At 41.7% G+C, this 23,877-nt stretch overlaps 1 protein-coding gene across 13 annotated transcripts in view; it reads right to left on the reverse strand.

Moving 5' to 3' along the window:
- MAPKAP1 (MAPK associated protein 1) overlaps window positions 1-23,877 on the reverse strand; it is a 232,608-nt gene that overhangs the window by 83,343 nt on the left and 125,388 nt on the right. For 12 of the 13 annotated variants that reach the window (XM_006049254.4, XM_006049251.4, XM_006049253.4 and 9 more), the window contains one exon: window positions 10,604-10,713. In XM_006049254.4, the coding sequence (XP_006049316.1) occupies window positions 10,604-10,713 (110 nt within the window). Of the gene's footprint in view, window positions 1-258; window positions 611-10,603; window positions 10,714-23,877 lie in introns of those variants that run through there. The other variant, XM_044926342.1, reaches the window with a different exon arrangement.

A 23,877-nucleotide genomic window follows, 5' to 3' on the forward strand; every position in this document is an offset into this window, starting at 1 on the left:
TCTTACATTTTAATGAGTTCTTTCCTATTTTCTTATGAACAGTTTTTAAAACCACAAAAAATTAAAAGACAGGTACACTGAAAATCCATGTAACCACCACCTAGACCCTACAATTAACACCTTACTGTATTGGCTTGATCATGTATCTATCCCTCAGTCCATCTTTTTTTAAAAAGTGTATTTCAAAGTAAGGAACAGATGTCAGTACAGTCACACCTGAGTACTGCAGTGTGATTAACAGTAACTGGTTTTCAACAATTCTTTAAGAATCTTTTTAATATTTTGGTAAAATTTACATACAATGAAACACATATATTTCACAAGTACTATTGCATAGTTTTGGCAAATGTATACACCTGTGTGACACCAGCTCCTGTCAATACCTTTACTCCAGAAAGTTCCCTCATCTGCACTGCATTTTAAGTGTTCTCGAGAAACTGTGGTACAGGAAAAAAATGGGCTCAAGAATTAAGGGGTCTAGGTTCATACCTCATCTACTTTACTCACTAGTAACACACGAGTATGCACACATAAACACACACAATATGCACGCACACAGCTTCAGTTTTCTCGATCACAGCAAGGAGATAATGCCCATCGCACAAGACTTCTGTAAAGGTTAAATACAAAAATATCAGAATACAGTAGCTGTTCAGTAAGTGTAAACAAACGTTACTTTCTCTCCACTCCTTCTTTCCTGCTCCCCCGTTTCTGAGGATGTTATCTTCAAAAACAATAAGGACAAAAAAAACAAAACAAAAAACAAACCCACAGTTAAATGAGAGATGAGGGAAAAAGGCATCTCTCGGCATAGGCAGTCCTCTCCCAATTTATCCACTCTGACTTCAGCTAATTAAACATCTGTCTCAACGATCTCCTCAGCGAATTAGTCATCCCCACTTTGTGACACTGATTGTTGGTTGCAGCCTTTTCCTCACTTGCCACCATTCCCAGAAACTTGTAGGAGTTTACTCGCCAGGCACACGGCAAGGAATGATGCAGGGTCCCCATTAACCCCCTGCAGTTGCCCTTGGTGCTGGTGCTGTTCATGAAGCTGCCAGACGCATCCTGCAACGTGCCTCCCCAAATTACACCTCTTAAGGGGTGACAGCTTTTTTGTCTACATTTCTGATTTCCAGTATGATGCATTTTCTAAGTACTGCATATTATGTACCAAACTAAAACTATTTAACCAAAAATCTGTTTTTTAAACTAGGTTTGATAACAAAGCAAGCAGGTAATAACAAAAAGTATCAAATAAGGTGAAGTGCAGTCTTGTGAATTACCAGCTAGTTCTCTCTAAACACAGGGAAAAAAAACAAAGATTTGCTGGTGAACAAATGGCCAGGCGGCAACAAGCAAAGTGGCCTGGCCTGGATGCATGCCTTTCTCTACATATTGGGGTGTGTGTGCGTGTGCGCGTGTGCATCTGTGTGGGCAAGAAAGAGGTAGGTGGGTGGGAACAATTGTATCTAAACTATGGCGGTATTTCTTAACAACAGTTTTCTGAAATTAGACGTCCTCTCAATCCTTCTTCCCACTAAAACAGTTAACTGACATAAGAACTATCTTTTAGAAGATAAGTGACTAATAAAAACTTTAAAAATGCTTCATTATGTTAGAGTCTAGAAATGGAAATTAAAACGACCTATTAACTGCCAACCATCAGCTTGGCGAAAGTTCAAGACTGATGACATCCAGTGCTGGAACAAGGTGAGGAAAGAGGCGCTCGCACGTACTCTGGGAGTGTCAAAGGACGGGTAGACACTTTGAACGGAAGTTTGTTTTTCTCAAAGTTTTAAATAAACAAACCTCTGACAAACAATCCCATATTTAAAACCTAGCAAAAATGTGCAAGGAATGTTCCTACAAGATTGCTCACTGCATGTTTTTTTAATACTTAAAATTTGGAAATAATTGGAATGTCCATCAATGGAGAGTTAAGTTAAATGAATTTAACTAAAAAGATAAAAATGCAGTGGTCACTCTAACACAGAAGAATGCTTATGACACAATATTGAATTAAAAAAGAAAAAAAGCAAAAGCTTATCTGTTACAGGGTGTTATTTTTAAATGACATGGATACATTTTTCATGAGTTCACTTAAACTTTTTTTGGTGTCCTCTATTTGACAGGCATTCTGCTAGATGTTAGGTATTCAGTGATTTAAAGAAAAACGTAAAACAGGGTCCTGCCCACATGAAACTTACAGACTATACGTAGACCTGCATGTGAAGTGAATAAAAAACCAAATGGTTCACAACAAAGAAGAAACCTTCACTTTTTACTTCACACAACTCCAAAAAGTTGGAATTTTGTTTTCAATCCGTATTTAATGTTATTAAAAAAAGACCACAACTCTTTAAAAGCCTATCTTCTGCCACCACCTTGTTTAAATATTAAGCCAGGAGACCTGGTGGCAGCTCCAAGCTTTTTCAATTCTCCCTAAACTGTGCATTCAGCTTGAATAAAATAAATGAGACTTTACTGTGGTGTCCACTGTCTGCCTCCTGAATTGAGCACCACCCACTGTCTCCATACCCGGCGCCTGTTGGACAGAGTCCTCTAGAGCCTCCTGTTTCGTGTCCTCAAATCCATTTTTATACAATAGCATGTTTTCTATAAGAAATTCTGACTATATTGCTCTCCTTTCAATGATTCACCTCTTCCATCATAATAAAATTCAAATTCAGCACAGTTTATGAACATGATCTGGTCCCAAACGACCATTCGAGCCGCATCACGCCACCCTCCCAGCTCCTCCTACTCCACCACGCTACTGTACTGAGCCACCCCCGGCTTCCAGAAGGCACAAAGGGCTCTCACTTCATTCTTCCTGCTGAAGAGCTCGTTCTCAACCCTTCTCACTTGGCCAGTTTCTACTCACCTTCCGGTTTCAGCTGGAGGATCTGCTTAGGATAGTCCTCCCTGACTCCTTGACACTGGACCAGGGCTTCCCCTCCACTGCGTGCACCCAGGTCCTATGTCTGTTTCCACTCAGCGCTTGCATGGCCTTGGGAATGCCTGGTTCTCTCCCCAGCGAAACAGTAAGCGACTGGAGGGTAAGGACCAGTTCTTGGCTTCTGTGAAATCCCTGGTGCCTACACAGTGCCTTCGGCATAACTGCCCCCCAATAAATCAATGGACTTCTACTTTTGAGCAGAAGTAGAAGCCTGGTCTGATCGGCTCTGGCCCTGCCTAGCAGCTTATCCTCTGCCCCATCCCTGCTCGAGAAATTTGGATTATTGTGACTATACCTCAGAATACCCCTGCCTGGCATGTTTTTCTCACTTATCCATCTGGCAAAGTCCTAGTTAATCTTCAAAAAAAAGCTGTCAAATTACTTACTCCAGAGTATCTTTTCTCAGACCGCTGCCTCGGCCAGTAGTTTTTAAGCACTCTCTCATCTGTGCTGCTTTGGTAGCTCATGTACCATATTCTAGTGCCTCTTTTTTTGAGTCTGTTTCCACGTCAGGTTTTCTACCTGACTTCTCATACGGTGGCTGGAATGGAGCAGGCAGCACTGGATGATGGTCACTGCACTAAGCAGGGTGTCTCAGAGCCTTCCGGAGCTTTCGGGCACACAAGGCCCTCTGTACGGTGCCCCTGATTCATCCTCTCAGGATGTTACAGCTCAGGAAAGGAAAGCTCAGAAAAGTAAGTACATGATGACACATTCGGTTTTCTTACTCTAAAATACATTTTAAAATATTTTAAAAATCAGGATACAGCTTACAATCCATATGTACATTTAATATAGTAGTATTTCTTTCTTTCTTCTCTCCTGAAGTGCTATTATTAAATTAGTGGGGTTTCAGAATTAGTCCCTAGTGGGTCCTGGGAAAGCTCCCTGACTCCAGAATGCATGCGCCCCCTCTACCCTCACGGAGCTTGTTGGGAGTCTTTGTCTTTTCTCTTCCTTCCATTTTTTTTCCCCTTTAATCTAATCCATGCCTGTGACTTTCCCAGATGGGGTGAATGAATAGATTTTGTGATGGAAAAGGAACTTCTGAAAGATTAGCAACTAGTAGGAAGAGTAAATGCTGGTCAAACGTAGTTTTGGTGAATGATATATTTCGAATTTTTCTGATGTGGCGGCTGCAAGAGCTCATAACACCCTTCTAAAATAATTGGGTCTCTAAAGTGGTTCCAAAAGATTTTTGCTTGACATAAATTCTCTAAATTTCCAGGCTTTCTGGATAAAATAGTTGACTGCAATGCCATCTTTAATGTGCTCTGCTCTATACTCAAGAAGATCTATCAGGAGCCGCAGAGCACTCCAGACAGGGGGAGGCTCAGGTGAGATGAAACCACAAGATAAAGAGGCAGAGAAAGGAGGCAGGGGGAATATTTAACTCCAAGCTCCTTGCAGGGGCCACTTCTGACTTGTAAGCATCTTGGCAGTCCACAGTTACTGTATCATTTTCCCACTGGGTCACTGGACACCAAGGATCAGGTCTTTCTTTCTTATCCAACTCCCACACATGAGTGACATCTGCATGATTACTTACTCTTTTAGGAGGAGAAGTTTTCTGCAGAAATTACTGCCCTTTGACAAAGAACATTTAAACAGTCCTATTTACCTTTTCTTTCTCCTTTTTAAAAAGAGGATTATTTGCTACAACATAAAGAAAGTACCTGTCTGTGTTTCTGGCTGGCAAACTACTTCCACAGAAGGTAGGTGAACTGGGTTTTTCTGTCTTTACAGTTACACGAGAAGCAGGACTCTGTTCAGTTTTACAGCCAGAAGATTCTTTAGCTTAGGAGAGTGTTAAAAACCCTACTCCATCTAAAACATATGGGCTTCCCTTTTCCATAGGGCAGCTCAGGACAGGTGTATGTTGCTTTAAGAAAGCTAGACATAAAACATTAAAACTGACACCAATACAGATAAACTGTGCAATTACAAAAAGAATTCCTGGCTTTATATCCAGATTCACCACAGGGTTCCTTTAAATGCTGCACTTCCCTGGTGCATTTAGATCTTAGAATCAATGAACATTTCTGTTTACAGAATTTTAAATTTGTTCTCCCATTAGGGTTCTAATAAGCAACATGGTGCAATAAAAAGAGTACAGGCTTTGAGGTCAAAAAAGTCTGGGCTCCAATTTAAGATTCTGTCATTTGCTTACTGGGGCAATTTGGGTAACTTTAACTTCTCTAAGAACTGAGGAAAGGGGGGCTGAGAGAGGAAAGTGTATGATTACACATATAGTTATCACAGCTCCTTATTTCTAAGATGCACATTTCCCCCACTTTTTATCATTTTTAAAGTCTCATCTATAAAACAGGCACAATAAGATTCCCATCTAGGGGTGTTGTGCAGATTAAACAAGATGCTGTAAGTACACAAAGGCACTCAATAAATCAGCTCTAACCCTGCTAGAGTAGATCTTGGAGAAGGATCAGTTTCTCCCTGACACACAAACCCCCTTAAAACATTCTTAATAGTAGTATTGTATATAACTGTCTAGGCCTATCTGGCCTGAAAGTAAGGCCTCTCATGTAAGGTGGTGGGGACAGAGTCAGAGACTGACCCAGGTGCTGCCAGTCTATTCCAGCAGGTCTGTATTAGGTTACAGGCTGTGAGTCCGCAACTCGGCTTCCCGGGCTCTGGGCCTGATCTGTGCTTCTCTGTCATACTGCAACCATCAACTCTGTACTGCTTTCCAGTTCTTTCCTCCGTATGTCCCATTCCCTCTTTGGGCCTCAGTGTATTTCACAGTGCTTAGAAGTTTGGGTTATATTCGGAATGCAACTGGAAGTCATTGAAGGGTTTGGAGCAAATACGATCTGATTTCTATTTTTAAAAAACCTATCTGCTGCTTTGTAGGCAAGAGACTGGAGGGGCCAAGAGCAGAGGTAGGAAAAAGCAGCCAAGGGGCTGGTTCGACTGTCCAGGTGAGGTCTCGGTGATCTGGACTCATTCAATGAAGATGGAAAAGATTGAATTTAGGATATATTCTGGAGGTAAAAAAAGGAAAGACTCGCTTATGTTTAAGATGATGTATGAAGTGAGCACAGGGAAGAATTCAATGATCATTTTCACTACAATTTTTTTGAGGGGAGCAGAGAGTTAACTAACTGCAAAGTAAACGGAAATGTTCTTTTTATATTAAAGCAGTATGCCTTTAACAGCCAAGGCTTTGAAAGATACTGCCCTTCTCCAACTCTTCACTGCTTCAGTGTGGAGGTCACAATTCAAATGTCAGTTTCTCTGAGCGGAACTTCCTGACCATCCAAGGAAAGGCAGTGAGTACCTCTGCCTCTCAACTTCTAGCTCTCAGCCTCTTCCGTTTACTCTCCCCTAAGCTCCTCTTCAGCGAGGGCCCTACAGGTCTGCTTCACCACTGTCTCCCTGCCCCCAGCACAGGGTCTGACCCAGGGGAGGACATGAGGAGTGAATGTACACACAGCTACAAATACAGTATGGATATTTACATCTTACATGAATTTTTAAGATAAAACTTGAGAATCCAATGATGTCATCACTGGCTGTCCCTCAGACCAGAACCCCACACACCCCATGTGAGACGTTCACTCGCCTCTCTGCTCCTTGTGGTACTTCAGGGAATAGTGCTTGAGAAGTCCTAGACTAGACTATCCCCTTGGTGACATTCTAGGGGTCAAGTGGAAACACAGTAAGTTAGCAATCAACAATGTGGTCTGTGCCTCCAAATGGAGAAGTTAAGAGGGAGTTCACTTGACAAAGCTAACATTTCTCTCTCAAATTCTAGGTAAAATTTTGTACAAGAAAAGTAGCAATGAGTGCCATAAGTCTTATCAACAATATTACAAGAACTTTTCAAAAAGGATCTTCAGACTAATAAAAAATTGTCTTTCACATTAAAAGGCAAGAACGGACAGGGGGGAAGGAAAAAAGTTAATATGCTTCTGGTTCAATCTTTCAGCAAATGATAAAGAACACCTCCAAATAGAGCCAGAAAACTATTCTGCTTAGAAAAACCTACTTCAAAGCCTTCTCTCTGTGTAGATCCAGAGATACTTATATTTCTGCATCAATGTTAAAACTGAATTTGTATCTACCTTCATTTCTCAACTGCCTCTGTCATACCCAACATTATACTTTAGGAGACTGGTAATAATATTTTAAACAACAACAAAATACTAAGAAGCTCATTACTGATTTTGAGGATGAACCTGATAAAAAGAGAACTTGATGAACTAAATAAAGCCTTTACTCACAGGTTAGTATTTTTTACTGATTAAATAAAGGGATCTGACAGGCTACTCTTCATTACGTCGAAAACATACCCACCCAACTTAAAGTTAGTAAAGAAGTTTCTCCTAACTCTTCTAAAACCACATTATTCATTTATAATTTTCTTAAACAGCAGGGATTTTTCTGCTAATGCAGGTAGATTCCAAATGTCAAGTAGGTCAGTAATAAAATGAAAAGCCGGAGAGAGAATCTAAAAGAGACATTTAAAAATGGGCTTAAAAAATGGGCCTTAGCAGAGAACTGACTGGAACACACTGTGAAAAGATTACTATAAGTTCAGTACATGAATATTAATAGTAAAACCCTGCAGTGTTCATAAATAGTTATGACTTGATGAAATAATTACAAATAATGCAAGTCAAAATTTTAGATCATTACAAGTGTCTGTAATGATATTCTATCCATAAAAAGCAAAAATATTTTATAATAAAACCCTAAAGGTTTCCATTGACAAAGCTATTTACCTAAACCAAGAAGAATTCTTTTGCTCAAATATCTACCATCTTCTGATTTTCAATAAAAGAAAATTGGTGAGGGAATGCTAGAGGGAAGGGCAACAGAGTATTTAAACACTAGGATGGTCATTAAGCCCACAGCCTGATTTAATAAAGAAATAGTTTAAGTTCTCAATTTATTATCATTAAACAGAGAGTTGTATGGTCAGTTGGAAAAAACAGATGAGTGATGTTAAAGGTCTGTGAGGAAGCAGCTCAAGTTCACTGTCAGCCCAGCAAAGGAATTCTGAAACCCTGGTCTAGTACAACTAACCACTGATGCACAAATAGTGTGAGAACTCTTGACCCTACATGGAACATGTTGTCTAATCTTAAGTGGTATTTCTCCCTTCTCACTTTAAGTTAAATAAGAGTAGCGGAGACAAATATTGTTCTGTGCTCAATCTGGTGAAAGCTGTTTGAAGAGAGGGCTGAGCCAGACACCAGGCAGGGCAGACACCTTCTTGCAAAGACTGAGCAGGTCCCTGTGGGAGAGGCTTAGGAAGGGCAGAATGAGGGTCTCTAACCTGGCATCTCCTGCCACCAAGTTCATGACTAAGTTTAGGTGTCAGGATGGGTAAGTAACAAGTACTTCATAGCCAACTGTGAGCACTAACAGACTTTATTTTTTTAAGTAAATGTACTTGTGTTTCTCTCTATGACAGGAGGATTTTCCTCTTCATTAACTGTCCTCCAAAACAAATCCACTACACAATACAAAGTTCAAAGACACAGAACATACCCTGCCTTTATCAAGCTAACCTTAAATAAACATCCAGTTTCCAAACTGGAGATCCTTCTATTTCCTGAGACCAGACTTAACAAAGCAACAGAAAGAGGTTCTTATTTTTAAAAGCCTTTTGGATCAAGAAAATGGACAGTAATTTATGTAAATGCATCAATCTCAATTGACTTCTCTAGTATGAAAAGGAATAAATAATGCAGATCACTGTTCTTCAGACAAGTCCAAACTCTTCACCAGTGATACGGCAAAGATTCTGATGGAAACAGCAGGGATGTGTGCACAAAGGTGAACATAAATAAATGTGTGTATGATAACCGTGGTTGCTGGAGATGGACACAGATAAATAGGTCTGGAATTGGACAGGGACGCTGGAGACAGAGGGAAAGACACTGGTTCAGCTTACAGCAGTGAGTTCATGAGCTTTCATGGTCTAAAAAAATCTGCAACAGCAGAATTTCTATTAAGGTGAAAAAAGTTAGTTCTACCTCCTCTTGGGCAATTCAGAATAAAGCTATCTTAGAATATAATAAATATGTCATAAACTAGTATACAAAAAATTTAGGAACAAAAACAAGAGGAAAAGACCAGAATCCTAAAGGTAGATGAATGCTCTTTAACATTTGTAAATAACTGAAGCTGTTTAAATGCTATTAGATTGGCACCTAGAACCCCCCAAATATCTACCTTCCCCTGGGAAGGAGAGGCTATGCCTCTTCAATCATCTCTTAAATGCAAAGAGGTTTGACCCCCACGCAATGGATAAAAGTCACCCAAAAAATGAACAAAAGAGGTGTTTGGAAAAACCAGAACACCATTCATTCCAGCTAACGACTTGTTCATTATGAGTGATGATGGATAAAGACTTCTCATGCTGAGATGAAATCAAGATTTATATGCATTGTTTCCTCTCCCAACTTGTGGGAAGATCATCATCATTTAATTCTATCTCTGCGGCCAGTGATGGGCATCCAGAGAGCTGGTTATCAAACGGCGCAGTCAGCTGGCAAAAGCCGAAACGTGCAGTTGGCACATCTGGACGGAGCCGCCACAGCCGAGGGTGAACAATGACTCCTGGCAAGCATCCAAATTGCTTGCAGACGCTAGCAGGTCTCATCTACAACCGCCCCTACCAGCATCTCTCTCTCTCTCTCTTTTTTATGAGAATCAGATTTTCATTGCTCCATTCAATTGCTCTCCTCTGCCATTTTTTACAGCTCTTATCGTTCCCCTGGAATATGGCCTTGAGACAGCTCATCCGTGTCCTTCACTGTGTTATCTCTTCTAACTTTTATTAAAACTTCAGCTTTCATCTGAAGATAGCTAATTAAATCTGGAACAGATTATATTCCTCCCCTTAAAAGGAATGCAAAACTATTTTCTTCAACCTGAGCCACGCTTTTTTGGCCTTTCTGAAACATAAGCCAAAGGTGTTTAAGAAGTCTCATCTGTTTACAAAGCTCAGATATTTGACATGTCACAGATAAGCAGATTTATACTAAAGTTGGCTATGGTACAATAGATCTTTGAGCTATTTCTCAATACTGGGAATATTTTCTTTTCTTGTACCCTTTAAATATTACAGCTAATACCACCAGCTTATTTTATATAAAGTTGGGTAATAAGGAATTAGTGATTAACAGCTACTTGTGTGTGAGTGATTTCTTAAAAAAAGTGGTGTTTTTTTTTTTTTTTTTTCAGTTGCTCTCATTTGATAAAAATGAAAAAATGTTTTATTCCATACCCCAAACACTAGCAACCAGAAGTTTCCTCCATGGAAAATTATGTGAAGACATGAAATTAAAAGCAGTTTTTCTACATAGCTTTACACCAACCAACAGTTAGCTCAAGAAGCTTTGTCTTAATCTATCACAAATTAATGAAGAAGCTTCCATAAGTGACATGAACACAATATTCTCATATATGCCACTGACCCAATTCCTTCCTTGGGCCCAAGGGCAGCTTAAAAATCACTTTCTGCTGTACATTTGCTAACTGAACCTAGCAATGATATCTGAACCAATTCAGCCAGCCATCAAACACCCACCTACATGCACACCCACACCCAGCATTTTTAACTAAGTGTTAAGCTTCTACTGCCAGGATGTGATTTAACTGTCCCACCTGAAATTTTCTGGGATCCTTTTCTTCGCTTCACTGCCTTTAGCAAGATTTCTTTCATGGTGACCTTTGTGTTGTCCACCTGAATAAGGGAGAATCCATGAGCAGCATTTCTGCAGGAAAAGACAAATATTAAATCATCACCGATATTCAGCCAAAGGGATGTGAATGCAGTCTTCACTGAGTTTAAGTATAAGTGTACACTGAAGTGTCAATTATTAAAAAATGGGTTATAAACCTACTTCTAATGAGAGAGAGAGAAAAGCATTCTAATATGAACAGTTTCAAGTGAAAGAGAGGGCAGAATTAGGGAAGATTTTTCTGTTTATCTTAAAATGAATCCAATTGGTCTGTGTGGGCTACTAGCAAAGTCCTATAGCAAGGTCTAACAAATGATACACGTGGCTTGTGTCAGTAGGTGTCACTGCAGGCAGATACAGCCATGACATTAAAGCTCATGGAGCCCCGGAGGGGAAATGTGGGGTGCATGCGTGTGTGCTCAGTTACTCGTGTCCACCTCTTTGCACCCCTATGGATAGTTGCCTGCCAGGCTCTTCTGTCCATGAGATTTCCCAGGCAAGAATACTGGAGTGGATAGCCAGTCCCTTCTCCAGAAGATCTTCCTGACCCTGGGATTGAACCCGTGTCTCCTGTATCTCTTGCACTTGCAGATGGATTCTTAACCACTGGGCCACCTGGGAAGCCTGGGTTTCCCTGGTGGCTCAGACAGTAAAGAATCTGCCTGCAATGTAGGAGACCCAGGTTCGATCCCTGGGTCGGGAAGATCCCCTGGATAAGGGACTGGCTATCCACTCCAGTATTCTTGCCTGGAGAATCCCATAGACAGAGGAACCTAGAGGTCTACCATCCATAGGTCGCAAAGAGTAGAACACAACTGAGTGACTAACGCTTTCACTTGGGAAACCCAATGTGGGGGGCACAGGGGTGGATATGATAGCCTAAAGCAATTCAGAATAAGGAAAACAAAGACTCCTCCTAGCTGGCAAACAAATAAATAAAGAAGCATTAATTAAAAAAAAACAACCCACAGTCTGTGTATACTTCAGTAGTCATGTTTTAATCTACTTAGTCCTAGAAGGTCAAGCAAAATATTAGCTGGAGTAAATAATCACAAGACAAAATAGTAACACTACTTATAAGCTTCTAGCCAATCACACTTGGGGTGCAAGGGTCATCTAGACAGGAAAAAAAAAACTGGTAAGGAGCAAGTACCCTTGAAAAAGCAGCCCATCCCTGGGTGAGATATAACTTCACTAAGACCGTTAATTGCAAGAGCAAGTACCACAAACATTACTCACTATGCTTGGGCACAGAAACAAAACAGGCCGATTCCAAGCAGCTCACGTAACAAATGGGACCCAAGTTTCCAACTATGGAACATGGGAATTGCCACAAGGAGTTTGGTTGCCTTCCCACTTCCCCACCAAGAATCTCAAAACGGAACACAGCCAAAAAACATGGCAGAACTTCATACTGACAAGAAATCGGAAAGAAAAGCCAAGCCCCAAGCTAAGCCACGGAAAAGCTTCCCAATGGAAGGACAGGCTGGGAAGGGGCCTTCAACCCAGCTTGGAACCAACCAGGTGGCTGGCTTTCCACGGGGGATGGGAGCTGTTCTCAAAACCAAGAACCCAATTTGCTTCCCTAATACAAAGACATCTCCACCCCCTTCCCTCTCCATACGGCTTGCTGTTTAATCCTTGACATTCCATTTGTTAAAAAGCAAAACCCGATGCTGGTCTAGCCAGCACGATCATCCATTTTAACTTGGTCAAGTTTTTGCTATCGAACAGCAGGCCTGAGAACTGTCAAGCTAATTTTACTGAACACTCTGTTACTGAATCATGCCTGAGCCCCGGCCGTTTCTTTACCTCAGAAGCTGGACCCCATCCCAGAACAATTTTTAAAAGTTTATTTTACTGATCAAAGCAAAATAAGAAATAGCTCTTTTTTTTTTTTTTTTGAAAACTATATTTAGGGAGCGATGTAGTAAGTGATACTTTGGCAAGAGTTCTGAAATGTAAAGTGCCTGATGCATTTATAAACTTGTGGGTATTTGCTCTGGCGCCAGGCCAGCGTGTGTTTGGAACAAACGCCAATCGTCCGCGTTCAGACCTGCCTTCCCCTGCTTTCTCCTCGGAAGTCAGTATGCGCTCCATCTGTGACAATATGTTGGGCGATGGATGAGGAGGACCTAAAAGGGAACACCAGTTCTCGGGTACTTGCAAACTAGTCTTGGGCTGCATCTTGCAAACTTCCAGCTGCTCTAGGTTTCACCTCAACTCTTGTAGATTTCAGTTGGCTTGTAAATTGCTCACGGTTCTCGCCTAATCTGCTGTTGGCTGATAGCATTATTTCACAACCATACGTTTATCTTTTCAGCAAAGGCGGACTAAAAGCTCGAAAGGAGGCCTTGTGTTGGGTCTAACTTCCATAAATTAAAAGTGTCCTTTTAAAAAGATTTTTGAACGGAGGAAAATCCCTCGTCTGTATTTTTCTGTCATTTTACCAAAACGTACCTGGGTGACAAGGTTAAAGCATGCAGAGGAAATCCCTGACGCTTATCATCCACCGGCATTACTGATAAATTGCGTGGTGGGGGAATAAAGGATTACCTTCTGTATTTTTTCATTACACTTTTCTTTTGTTACAGAATACATAAATCCATTGTGGCACAATGTAATATGTATCACCATGCTACACCTGCGGACGCTTCCGAGCGGCTGCCATGTCTGTGCAGTCAGGAATGATAAGTGAACCACCCGTGAATGTTAACGATAGTGATCATTCTGAGGTAACTCGGCTCTCCATCTTCCTTTACAGCCTCCGCGCTGCAGCCAGGGTAGCAGGGTTCATGAGAGGAAAATGAAAACAACAGTGGAGGGAAGGGGCAGGCTCAGCGCGGAATGTGCCTTCTCCAGTGTGCGGGCGCTGGCGCAGGGGCTCGGCAGCGGCGAAAACCAGCACCTTTTAAAGGAGAAAGAGGTTGTGACCCCTGCGTCCTGCGTGCTCAGCCGGACTTAATGAAAGTTTCCTTGGGTCAGCCTCGCACTCCACTTGCTCCTCTCCTGCCAGACAGAACGCCAACCTTGGATCCTGTCCCAAGTCTACGGGACTTAAAATGTTTCTAAGACACCAAGGGGACCGGATCGAGGTGCTTCTTAGAATCCATGGAGGTGCAACTGTTATGTGATGCTCCCATTTAATAAATGGATATGGAGGCTTGCTACCACAATTTTCAGCTTGACTTCCAAACAGTCTGGGTTTTATGCCTCATTTCTTCATATCCAGGGTTTTTTATGGGCTTTCTAAGATGTCTATTGAAATACATCCTTTAAAGCTGCCTTTATTTAATGTTGGGCACTGCGTCTGAGACGGAGGAGAGGATGATCTCAGGGGGAAATGTGTGCAGCAGGCAGGAAGGTGCCAGCCCTGCCTCCCTTCCACACGGCACTGCGTTCCAGTCTCAGGGTGGTGACCTGTGCTGGGGATGACTCGGCCTTGGACAGACAGGCGGGTGGATGGACAGATGGATGGGTTACAAACCCACTCTCAGCTCAGAAACTGCTCCTCCCTCGTGGACAGATGGCTTCTCTTCTGCCCGTGCAGGGCATTCTAGGGGCGGGCACTGAACAGAAGCAGCTGCCCTTCCACAGCCCCCTGGGCTGCTGGTGGTGGGTTCAGGACGAGGCGCCACCTCAGGGAGCTGACTGAAAGCTGCCAGGAATGCTTCAGTCAGTTCCAGCTTAGGCCCTGTCAAGTCTCGTAACCACTGAAAAAAACATATGGGCATTTTAAAAAAAGATTACTCACTTGAGGAATTCAGCTCTGTCCCAGTGCAAAGCCACCTGGTTACCAGAGGCAAGTTTTTATACCTGCATTAACCTGACACAAGCATTTCTGCACTAGACATTAACCTAGAGGTGGTGGGGGACAGTGAAGAAGGAGGAGCACAGGTCTGTATCCAAGAAGCTCAGATTCTACTTAGAGGGGCTGAGCTGGAATCAGAACGCAAGTTGGAAGGCAACATATTGGAGAGGAAAACACATGGGCTGGGAGTTCAGTACCCTTTGGTTCAAATCTTGGCTCCATGGCTAACTAAAGTTTCGTCTTAACACGTGGGAACCTCAGCTGTGTCCAGGAAATGAGGAGGCCACATGTCTACAGAATTGTCAGAAGGATAAAACAGACAAGTGCAGAGCACCTGGAACTAAGGCTGGCAAGCAGCAGAAGGAGCTTGCAGTGTTCTTTCTCGCGTATTCTCCTCATCCCAAGTCTTCGCCCCAAGAGAAGAGGCCCCATTCAGCCCGTCTCCCCTAAACCCCCAGCAGATGGTGCTTATTTGGGGGGATGGATCTCAACCCTCGTAACTGATAACACAGTTTCACTACAATGTGCAATCGGCTGGGCATGGTGGTGCACTGGATCTCATCAGTGCGGAGCTTCTAGCCCAGGCACTGAAATCCCCCAAAGCTCAAAGATGGGGCCCCTGGGCTCCGGTTTCAAGGTTTTCCTTTTTAAGAGAATAAACTGGAGAAGTAGCTGTGTTCCACCTCAGTTTAACTCCACTTTGGATGGGGTTGGTGGAAGTCAAAAATCATGGTGACAAGGTAGAGAAATCCAGTGAGATTTATTAAGAGCATCTGGATCTGCAGACCCAGATAAGAGGTTATTAGTCAACAAATACAACAATAATAGTAGCATCTACTACTTACTGAGCATGTAGTCTGTGCCGGGTGCTGTGGCAGGCCTTTCAGGTGTGCATTAACTTATTCTACCCTAAAATAAACACCATTGTTATATCCATTTTGCCGAAACTGAGGCTGGAGACATTAGGGAACATACCTGAGGTCAGTCATCTATTCAAGACACTATTTTGGATTCAGAGATCAACAATATGGTCCCTAACCCAGGTATTAATAGCACAGTCCAGCAGGAGAGAAAGACAAAGAAGTAAAGAATTACAGTTCTGCGTGATCAGCACAGAGATGAAAGCAAGCTCAGAATGCTGCCAAAACACAGAGGCATTTAACCCAGCAGATAGGGGTGGGAGTGCATCAGAGAAGCTTCTTAGTGGAGATATCTCAAAACGTAGTTGTTTATCTCTACATCACACTGAAAAAATGGTGGCAACACCAGAAGGCAGTGGAGCACAGCAAGTTACAGAATAGAGCCTGCTTTGGAGTCCGAGCTCTGCCTTCCTTGGGTAAGTGATATAATCTCCCTAAGTTAAAGTTTTCTCATCTACAAAAAAAGCATAATTCTCAGACTATAACATTGTTTTCAGGGCTAAATACCGGGCCGGCCAAAACATTCATTCAGGTTTTTCCATAACAGCTTACATCTAAATACTTCTAAAATAGTTAACATAATACTTGTCATAAAAAATACTTAATAAGCAATAGATAGTACAACCATTGGGCTTCCCATGTGATGCTAGTGGTAAAGATCCCACCTGCCAACTCAGGAGATGTAAGAGACCTGGGTTCGATCCCTGGGATGGGAAGATCCCCTGGAGAAGGAAACGGCACCCCACTCCAGTACTCTTGCCTGGAAAATCCCATGGATGGAGGAGCCTGGAGGGCTACAGTCCATAGGGTTGCAAAGAGTTGGACGTGACTGAAGTGACTTAGGACACAAAATACCACTATCAGCTTTTCTTCATACAAAGAAGTGATATATACAATGATGAGAAAGTGACAATAGTCGACATTTATTGAATATGGATTTTGTTCATTTAATCCTCCCAGGAAAGGTGGGTGCTATCATAGGTCCCATTTTATAATGGAGGAAATTGAGGTCCGGCGAGACTGAGACACGTGCTGGGAGTTGCGCAGCTAACAAGTGGAGGAACCAGAACTTGAACCCAGGTTTGCCAGACCCCAAAGCCTGTGTTTGAAACCTCCCTATAGCCAAGGGAGTTTGGGGAACTCAGGGGAAAAAGAGACTTAAGGGAACATATCTTCCAGATTGGAACCACTGACCAGTCTATGGTGAAGGTCAACTTCCACTGTAACAAATTCAGTTTTACTGTACATGTCCCAACTCTCAGACTCAGCATGTGACCCACAAGACCCCTTTCTGAAAGCCCCTGGAGAAGGTCCTGGTTTCCTGAGCCACAGCCTTAGTTTGTGGAGGTGGGACGAGGCTGACAGGAGCAGTGCCCCCTCCTCTAGCCCTGACCGGTTCATAATCCTGATGAAGACGCAACCCTTTGGTTCCCAGCCTGCTTTGGTCCCAATTCCATGCATGTTCATTCTCGAGCACTTCAAGGTAGAAAATGAAAATATATGAGCGGGAGAAAGCCTTGTAATAACTGCAGCATGCCCGCTTTAAAGCAAGTCCTTCGGGTATATTACTTTATCCATAAAGAGAGTTTACGCTAGTGTGAATGCCACATTTTGGTTCCCCTTGCACTGACAAAAATCTTTTTTTTAAAGATCAAAGTGTATGGTGTGCGTATGTGATGTTTGACATTGGACAAAGTACTCTTTTTCAAAACAGACATTTTCCAAAAACATAACTCACTAGACTAATGGGCAGTGAGAAGCCAAAATGACTGCCCCTCCGCCTTCTCCTTGTGTGTCTTTGCCAGAGTCCTTGGGACTTGCCAAATCCGGTCATGCCTGCTTAGCTTGCTCGACTGATTGTGCCAGAAAAGAAAATAAGACACAGATGTATTTGAGCTCTTTGAGATGCCAGTAAGAGAGACAGCTAATGGCTTCATTTCGACCCTCCCCTTCCAGCTGGGCACAGGTGGGGGATAATGAGGTCCCTCTCCCTAATCAAACTCAATTATTTACTACTCTATATAACCGCAAAGACATTCACATTCAGTTCAGAATATAAAACACACCATGGGCTACTTCCAACCACTGCCACTGGGTATTTATAACAAACTCAAGTGGCTAACAGTTTGCCTTGGCAGGAGTTTAAGTGTGTAAAGTTTTGCAAACTGTTTCTGTTCAGATATGTCCTGCTGAAATGGGGTCCCAGGCGGGGGTCCACAACTGTCAGGTCAGTGAACTGCATAACATCTGAGAATGTATTCACCATGCAGTGCAGACAGGATCTGGAAATCAAACGCTTCGTTCTACCGCAACCTTCTGAGAAAGCATCACGTTTTTTTCAACAGCAAGACTGACATTGTATTAATAAACATTACAAGTCACTAGCCTGACATGTACATAGCAGCAGCTGACAGACTCCAACATAAGCTGAGGGGAGAACAGAGGAAATCAAAATGAGACATAGTAACTAAACATGGCCAAAGCGGGTGGATCATGAAACAAATCACATTAATGTCAGAAACGTGAGTCCCAAACTTTTAAGATTCATAGCAACTGAAGCAACAGTCTGGTATAATTTTTGGATACCAGAGTAACTTGATGGTTATCTAAAATATGGGCTCTTATTGTAGGAACAAAGCTATCCTGGCACCATTTCAACAGACAGACATTCCAGGGAGCAAAACATACATATTTAGCTTGTCTGACCTTTAAATTCTTAGAAGTATGTAATTAATGCTTTCCATCTTTATTACTTGCTCCAATATTCCTGTCACTTTAAACAGACACAAAGAAAAATCTTTTCTTTTCTCTAGACAGTAGCTGTTGCCAAAAAGGAAATCAAGTCAGATTTACAAATACAAAATTAAACAGGCTGCATATGTTACGTTTCCATACATGAGGACAATCTGGACAATGAAAATGTTTGCTAATACAACAGAATGAAAAGAAACAACACACAGTTGGTCCTCTATGACTCAAGCAAACAATAAATAACTAGGATAATTTACAGACATATTGTCAGGCCTGATTACAAAGAACACAGGCATCTTTTTTTAAAAATTCCCTGCCCTATTTTAGCCCTGCTCCTTACCAAACTGTCTGACCTTGGGTAACTACTTGTCTCTGATCCTCAGCTTATACAGGTGAGTTGCTTATAAGGAATAAATGAGATAACAAGCTATGAGGGGCACCAAACTGAGTGTGCAAAAATGCTCATCCCTCCCCGCCCCCACCACCTCCTCTCCAGACTATCAAGGCAATATCACGTAAGAGCAGGTGAGTTTTCAAACTAATGATATCTTTTCATAAAGGTCTGGTCACTTGGGGTACACTGTAAAGAAAGTATACTAAAACCACCGAGACCCTTTTTGAAAAGCCCTCATACAGAAAGAACAATTAATCTAGGGCATACCTCCTGAAAAAGCAGCTAACTTTTCTTTTTATGCAGACAAGAGAAGCCACAGCCATCTTTGGGAGCCCTCTGGGCCACATTGCCCAAGGCAACCCAGCTTCTGGTACAAGGCCCTCCAACACTGACCCAGTGGTCCATTTCCCAAACAGCAAAATCCTAACTGAACTCTATATGCTCTGCAGCTTTTGGTTAAAACAGCCCCTTTCCCATTTCCACCTGATATATTAAACACCGAAAGTAAAACACATATGAAAGTGTTAGTCCCTCAGTCGTGTCTGACTCTTTGCGACCCCATGGACTGTATCCCACCAGGCTCCTCTGTCCATGGAATTCTCCAGGCAAGAATACTGGGGTGGGTTGCCATTCCCTTCTCCAAGGGATCTTCCTGACTCAAGGGATTGAACCCAGGTCTCCTGCATTACAGGCAGATTCTATACCAACGGAGCCATCAGAGAAGCCCAAGTAAAACACATATATAGGCAGGGCAATTTAATTAACTGACTTCTGATTTAGGAGAATTCTGTTTTATTGTTTTTGATTTTTCTTCCCTTAAAGCTCTTCTTCCCCACCCAGAGTAGGATGCCAGTGTGAAATAATAATGTCAACAGAGGTAATACAATGACACCACACACATTGCTTTTGTCATCGCCATTTTTTAAACTCAATTCAGTGTCACAAATTCTGATGGAATTAGCTGGGGGCTAACTGCTTCCCTGGTGGCTCAGGTGGTAAAGAATCTGCCTGAAATGTAGGAGATCCAGGTTTGATCCCTGGGTCAGGAAGATCCCCAGGACAAGGGAATGGCAATCCATTCCAGTATTCTTGCCTGGAGAATCCCATGAACAGAGGAGCCTGGTGAGCTACAGTCCATGGGGTCGCAAACAGTAGGACACAATTGAGCAACTGACACTTTGACTTTTGGGGGATGGGAAGAGATGGACAACGTGAGTTCCTCTCCTGTCCACTCCTCGTCTGACCTGTCCAACGAATGGCCTAGCAGGCCTTGGCTTGGTCATTGCTGGTAAGGAGCACTTCTTTGGATGTTGAAAATCAGCTGAGATCTAGCCCAACTAGTATTAGGGGTTACCTCACCCAGCTCTCTGTCCCCCACTTCTCCCTTCCCATACTCCTGACAGTCAACTTTAGTGCTTAGGCTCAGAGAAGCTAGCTGTCAGCAAGTTAGGGACTCCTGTTTATACATATATTTTGGCTCTGTCCAAAATCAATCAAGAACAATGGATACCTTAGAAATCCGCTTGCTGATCTGGTAAAGGAGGCAGTGTTCACTAACAGGCTCCTAATTTGTACTTCGTTAAGAGTAATCCATTCTCCTTCCCCTAATGACAACTCTATTTCCAGGGGATTCCTGGGGCCCAAGGGCCTGGGAGGAAAAGACCAGTGTAGTCTCAATTCAGTAAGAACACCCACCTCCACATTCTTTTTCACAGAACGCTTTTCCAATTAGGGATTCGTTTAAGTTAACTAGCTCCTCTTTTTAAATGTAAATCATTATGTAATATAATAAGTCATTATCTTTGCATGATGGAACAAGGAGAAATTTGAAACTTTCTTTTATATGAAGAAACATATTCTCTAATTTTTCTATACTGGACATGAATTAATTGTGCAATAAAAAATAACCCAAAGAAAAGTTACACCCCATACCCACCTTAGGGTGAATTATTCAGACTGACAAATCTCTGACAAAAATAACAAATCGTAACCATGTAGTACTTCCTACATACCAGGGCCTGAGCTAATTTTCTGACAGGAGTATTTCCTACCCAAGGTTCAAGGGTCCCCAAGGTCAACAGATGCATTCACAGGCTGTCTTGAGTTTCAGAATTTAAAAATTGTGCTTTTAGTTCAGTGAAAATCATGTATGTATGATTTTCACTGAAAAGCAAAAAGTTATACAGATAGATGTATATAGTGACTTAAACAGCAATAGAGAGAAAAAGATACAGGCCACTTCCAGTTTTCCAGGTTTCCCATTCTCCATCCAGCTGGGGGAGCCTTGAGTCATTGCTTGTAAGAGAAATACCTGGAAGAGCCCCTTAACCTTCATTAGACAGAGGTGAACAAGAAATAAGGGAATGTTCCTGACCCAGGGATCAAACTCATGTCTCTTACATCACCTCCACTGGCAGGCGGGTTCTCTACCACTAGTACCACCTGGGAAGCCAAAACATATGAGGCCAGAGTCAACCAATCAAGCCCACATCCACTCATTTACGTATTTGTCTATGGTTACCTTCTGGAGAAGGCAATGGCACCCCACTCCAGTACCCTTGCCTGGAAAATCCCATGGACGGAGGAGCCTGGTAGGCCGTAGTCCGTGGGGTTGCGAAGAGTCGGACACAACTGAGTGACTTCACTTTCGCTTTTCACTTTCATGCACTGGAGAAGGAAATGGCAACCCACTCCAGTGTTCTTGCCTGGAGAATCCCAGGGACGGGGGAGCCTGGTGGGCTGCCGTCTATGGGGTCGCACAGTCGGACATGACTGAAGCGACTTAGCAGCAGCACCACTGTAAGTCAACTGACCCATTAAAATAATGGACTAATACCTAAAAATACATTCATTGCTTAAAAGGACAAATAATAATATGATAATCTGATGTTTCTTATGAAAATCAGAAATTCAAGTTGACAAGTAAAACATTTAACACCCGTTAAACCCAACATCAGTGGTTTAATTTCAACAAAACATCATCTGTTGCATTAATGTTGTTAATTTGTATTTTATTAATGCTATAGTTTTATTTGCATTTAATTTATAATTTTGTTTCAGTTGCATAAAGATATGGAATTTGTAGCTAGCATTTTATATCTGTATGTGTTTAAGTAACATTATAATAAAACAACTTTGAGCAAACACTGAAGTTTCAGGAGGATTAATTTTCCTTTTTAAAGTGCTTGTTTTAGAAAGGACTTTCAGATCAAAAGACTACTATGATCATATCTTAGTATTTATGTAGAAAACACTGTATGCTAATGAGAATAATGCTTCTGGTGACTTATTAATAAACAACAGAATTCCAAGCAGAAGCTACTGCTATTGAAATTCCACTACATACATCTTAAAAAAAAAAATCCTAATGACATCTTAGGGCTTCTCAGGTGGTGCTAGTGGTAAAGAAGCCTCTTGCCAATGCAGGAGACACAAGAGATGTGGGTTTCATTCCTGGGTCGAAAAGATCCCCTAGAACAGGAAATGACAGGCAACTCGCTCCAGTGTTCTTGCCTGGAAAATTCCATGGACAGAGGAGCCTGGCAGGCTATAGCCCATGGGGCTGCAAAGAGTTGGACGTGACTGAGCATGCACACATCACATTTTGTGATGGTAAGACTGAAAAGATGGTTTTATGAATTTTATTGGTAGCACTGTAATGGATACATCTTCAGAAGGCTATGTATGTCAATGCAAAGTGAGAATCTGAAGATGTTTTTTACCTTGACCAATAATTCTACTCAGAGGGAATCTTCCTAAGGAAGTTATTCAACAGAAACAAAAAGGATATAGGTACGGACTATCTTTAAAGAGTCCCTTATTAAAACCAAATCAAGGAAACCATCTAAACACCCTGTGACAGGCATCTGGTTCATCTCATACATTGTTCTGTTGTATTGCTCATCACAGTTGAATGCTTTGTTTGACAACCGTCACCCCATTAGACAGAAAGCTCCATGAGAATAAGGGGCTGTCTCTTTGACTTTTTTTTCCCTGCAAAATCAAAGTACTACATTATTAAATGAGTTATTTTATACAATATGAACATCAATATAATTACAATTGTAAAAAAAATTTTTTTATAATAAGGATGGACTGATTTTCAGATTTTCAAACCACAGTCAACTGTACATTTACACAGAATTGCCTTTGCATGAAGCACAAAAAGGAACAGCATAAAAATGAGTGTTTCTGTAGCCCCTTAATTTTTGCTGATCAACAGTTTGTTAGAAAAGTAGCTGCAGGTTTTTACCAAAGGTCTGAGACATTACATAATAAATGTAGATTGCAGGAATTAAGAATGGATATCAAAATATTTGGAATATAATATTAAGTAAAAATGACACAATATGTATGCTAGAACCCAAAGTATAATATATATATATACATGTGGAAATGATTATACAAAAATGAAAATAATTATACAGGGATGGAGGAATCATTGGATAAGTTTTAAACTACTTTAAATATTCTTTAAAGTTGTTGTTTTAGTGCCTCCAAAATGTAAAAAGAAGGAAAAATCCTTGCTATGTACACCAAACATGACTTCATGGTACGGATGAAATGACCATGAAGAGTTACCCCCGGCTCACTCCCAGGCACTCAGGTTCCTTTCTTTGCTCAAGGGTAGAAACATCCAAAATACTCGTATATCCTAGGTAGCATAATCCTATTTTTAGTAAAAATTCTGAAACAAAGGCAATATGCTTTTAAAAGACAGGGGAAAGCCCTCTAAAGGGATCCCTCTTCTTGACAGTGCATTTGCTGATTACTAACAGCAGGGGGTGCCAAAGGGACCGCTATTGTCCCCAGGAGATGGCCAGGAGGGGCAGTGTCACGGCCTCCGTTAGAAAAGCTTAAACTGAGAAGACGCTGCAGGTTTTCCCCTAACAACCAGGACATATGTATGAGACTCAGGTGCTCTACACAAGTGGACAAAAACCACATTTTTATTTTAACTAACGTCTGATATTTAGCATTTCCTGGAATTATGAAGGTGGTCAACAAATCAGTCCTATGAGTAGCACTGGTGACTGTCATGAACGGAAACCACAGACAGTGCCATTACAGCGGCGGCAGATGTCTCAAGTGCCATTTACACCTATTACTGGCTTGGAATGAAAGGCCTCAGGCGTTACTGTTAAACCTGCCTCTGGATCTTGTCATTTAACGTATTGATAAAGCCAGTACATATAAGTATATCACAAATTTGTTTAATAATTTGATAACTATTTAAATATAATGGGACTTTCTTGTCGTCTGTGAATATCATTCTCTGCATTTACAAACACTTTTCTGAGAAGAGCTTCTGTAGGCTTTAG

Source organism: Bubalus bubalis, chromosome 12 (assembly GCF_019923935.1).
Source record: "Bubalus bubalis isolate 160015118507 breed Murrah chromosome 12, NDDB_SH_1, whole genome shotgun sequence".
NCBI lineage: Eukaryota > Metazoa > Chordata > Mammalia > Artiodactyla > Bovidae > Bubalus > Bubalus bubalis.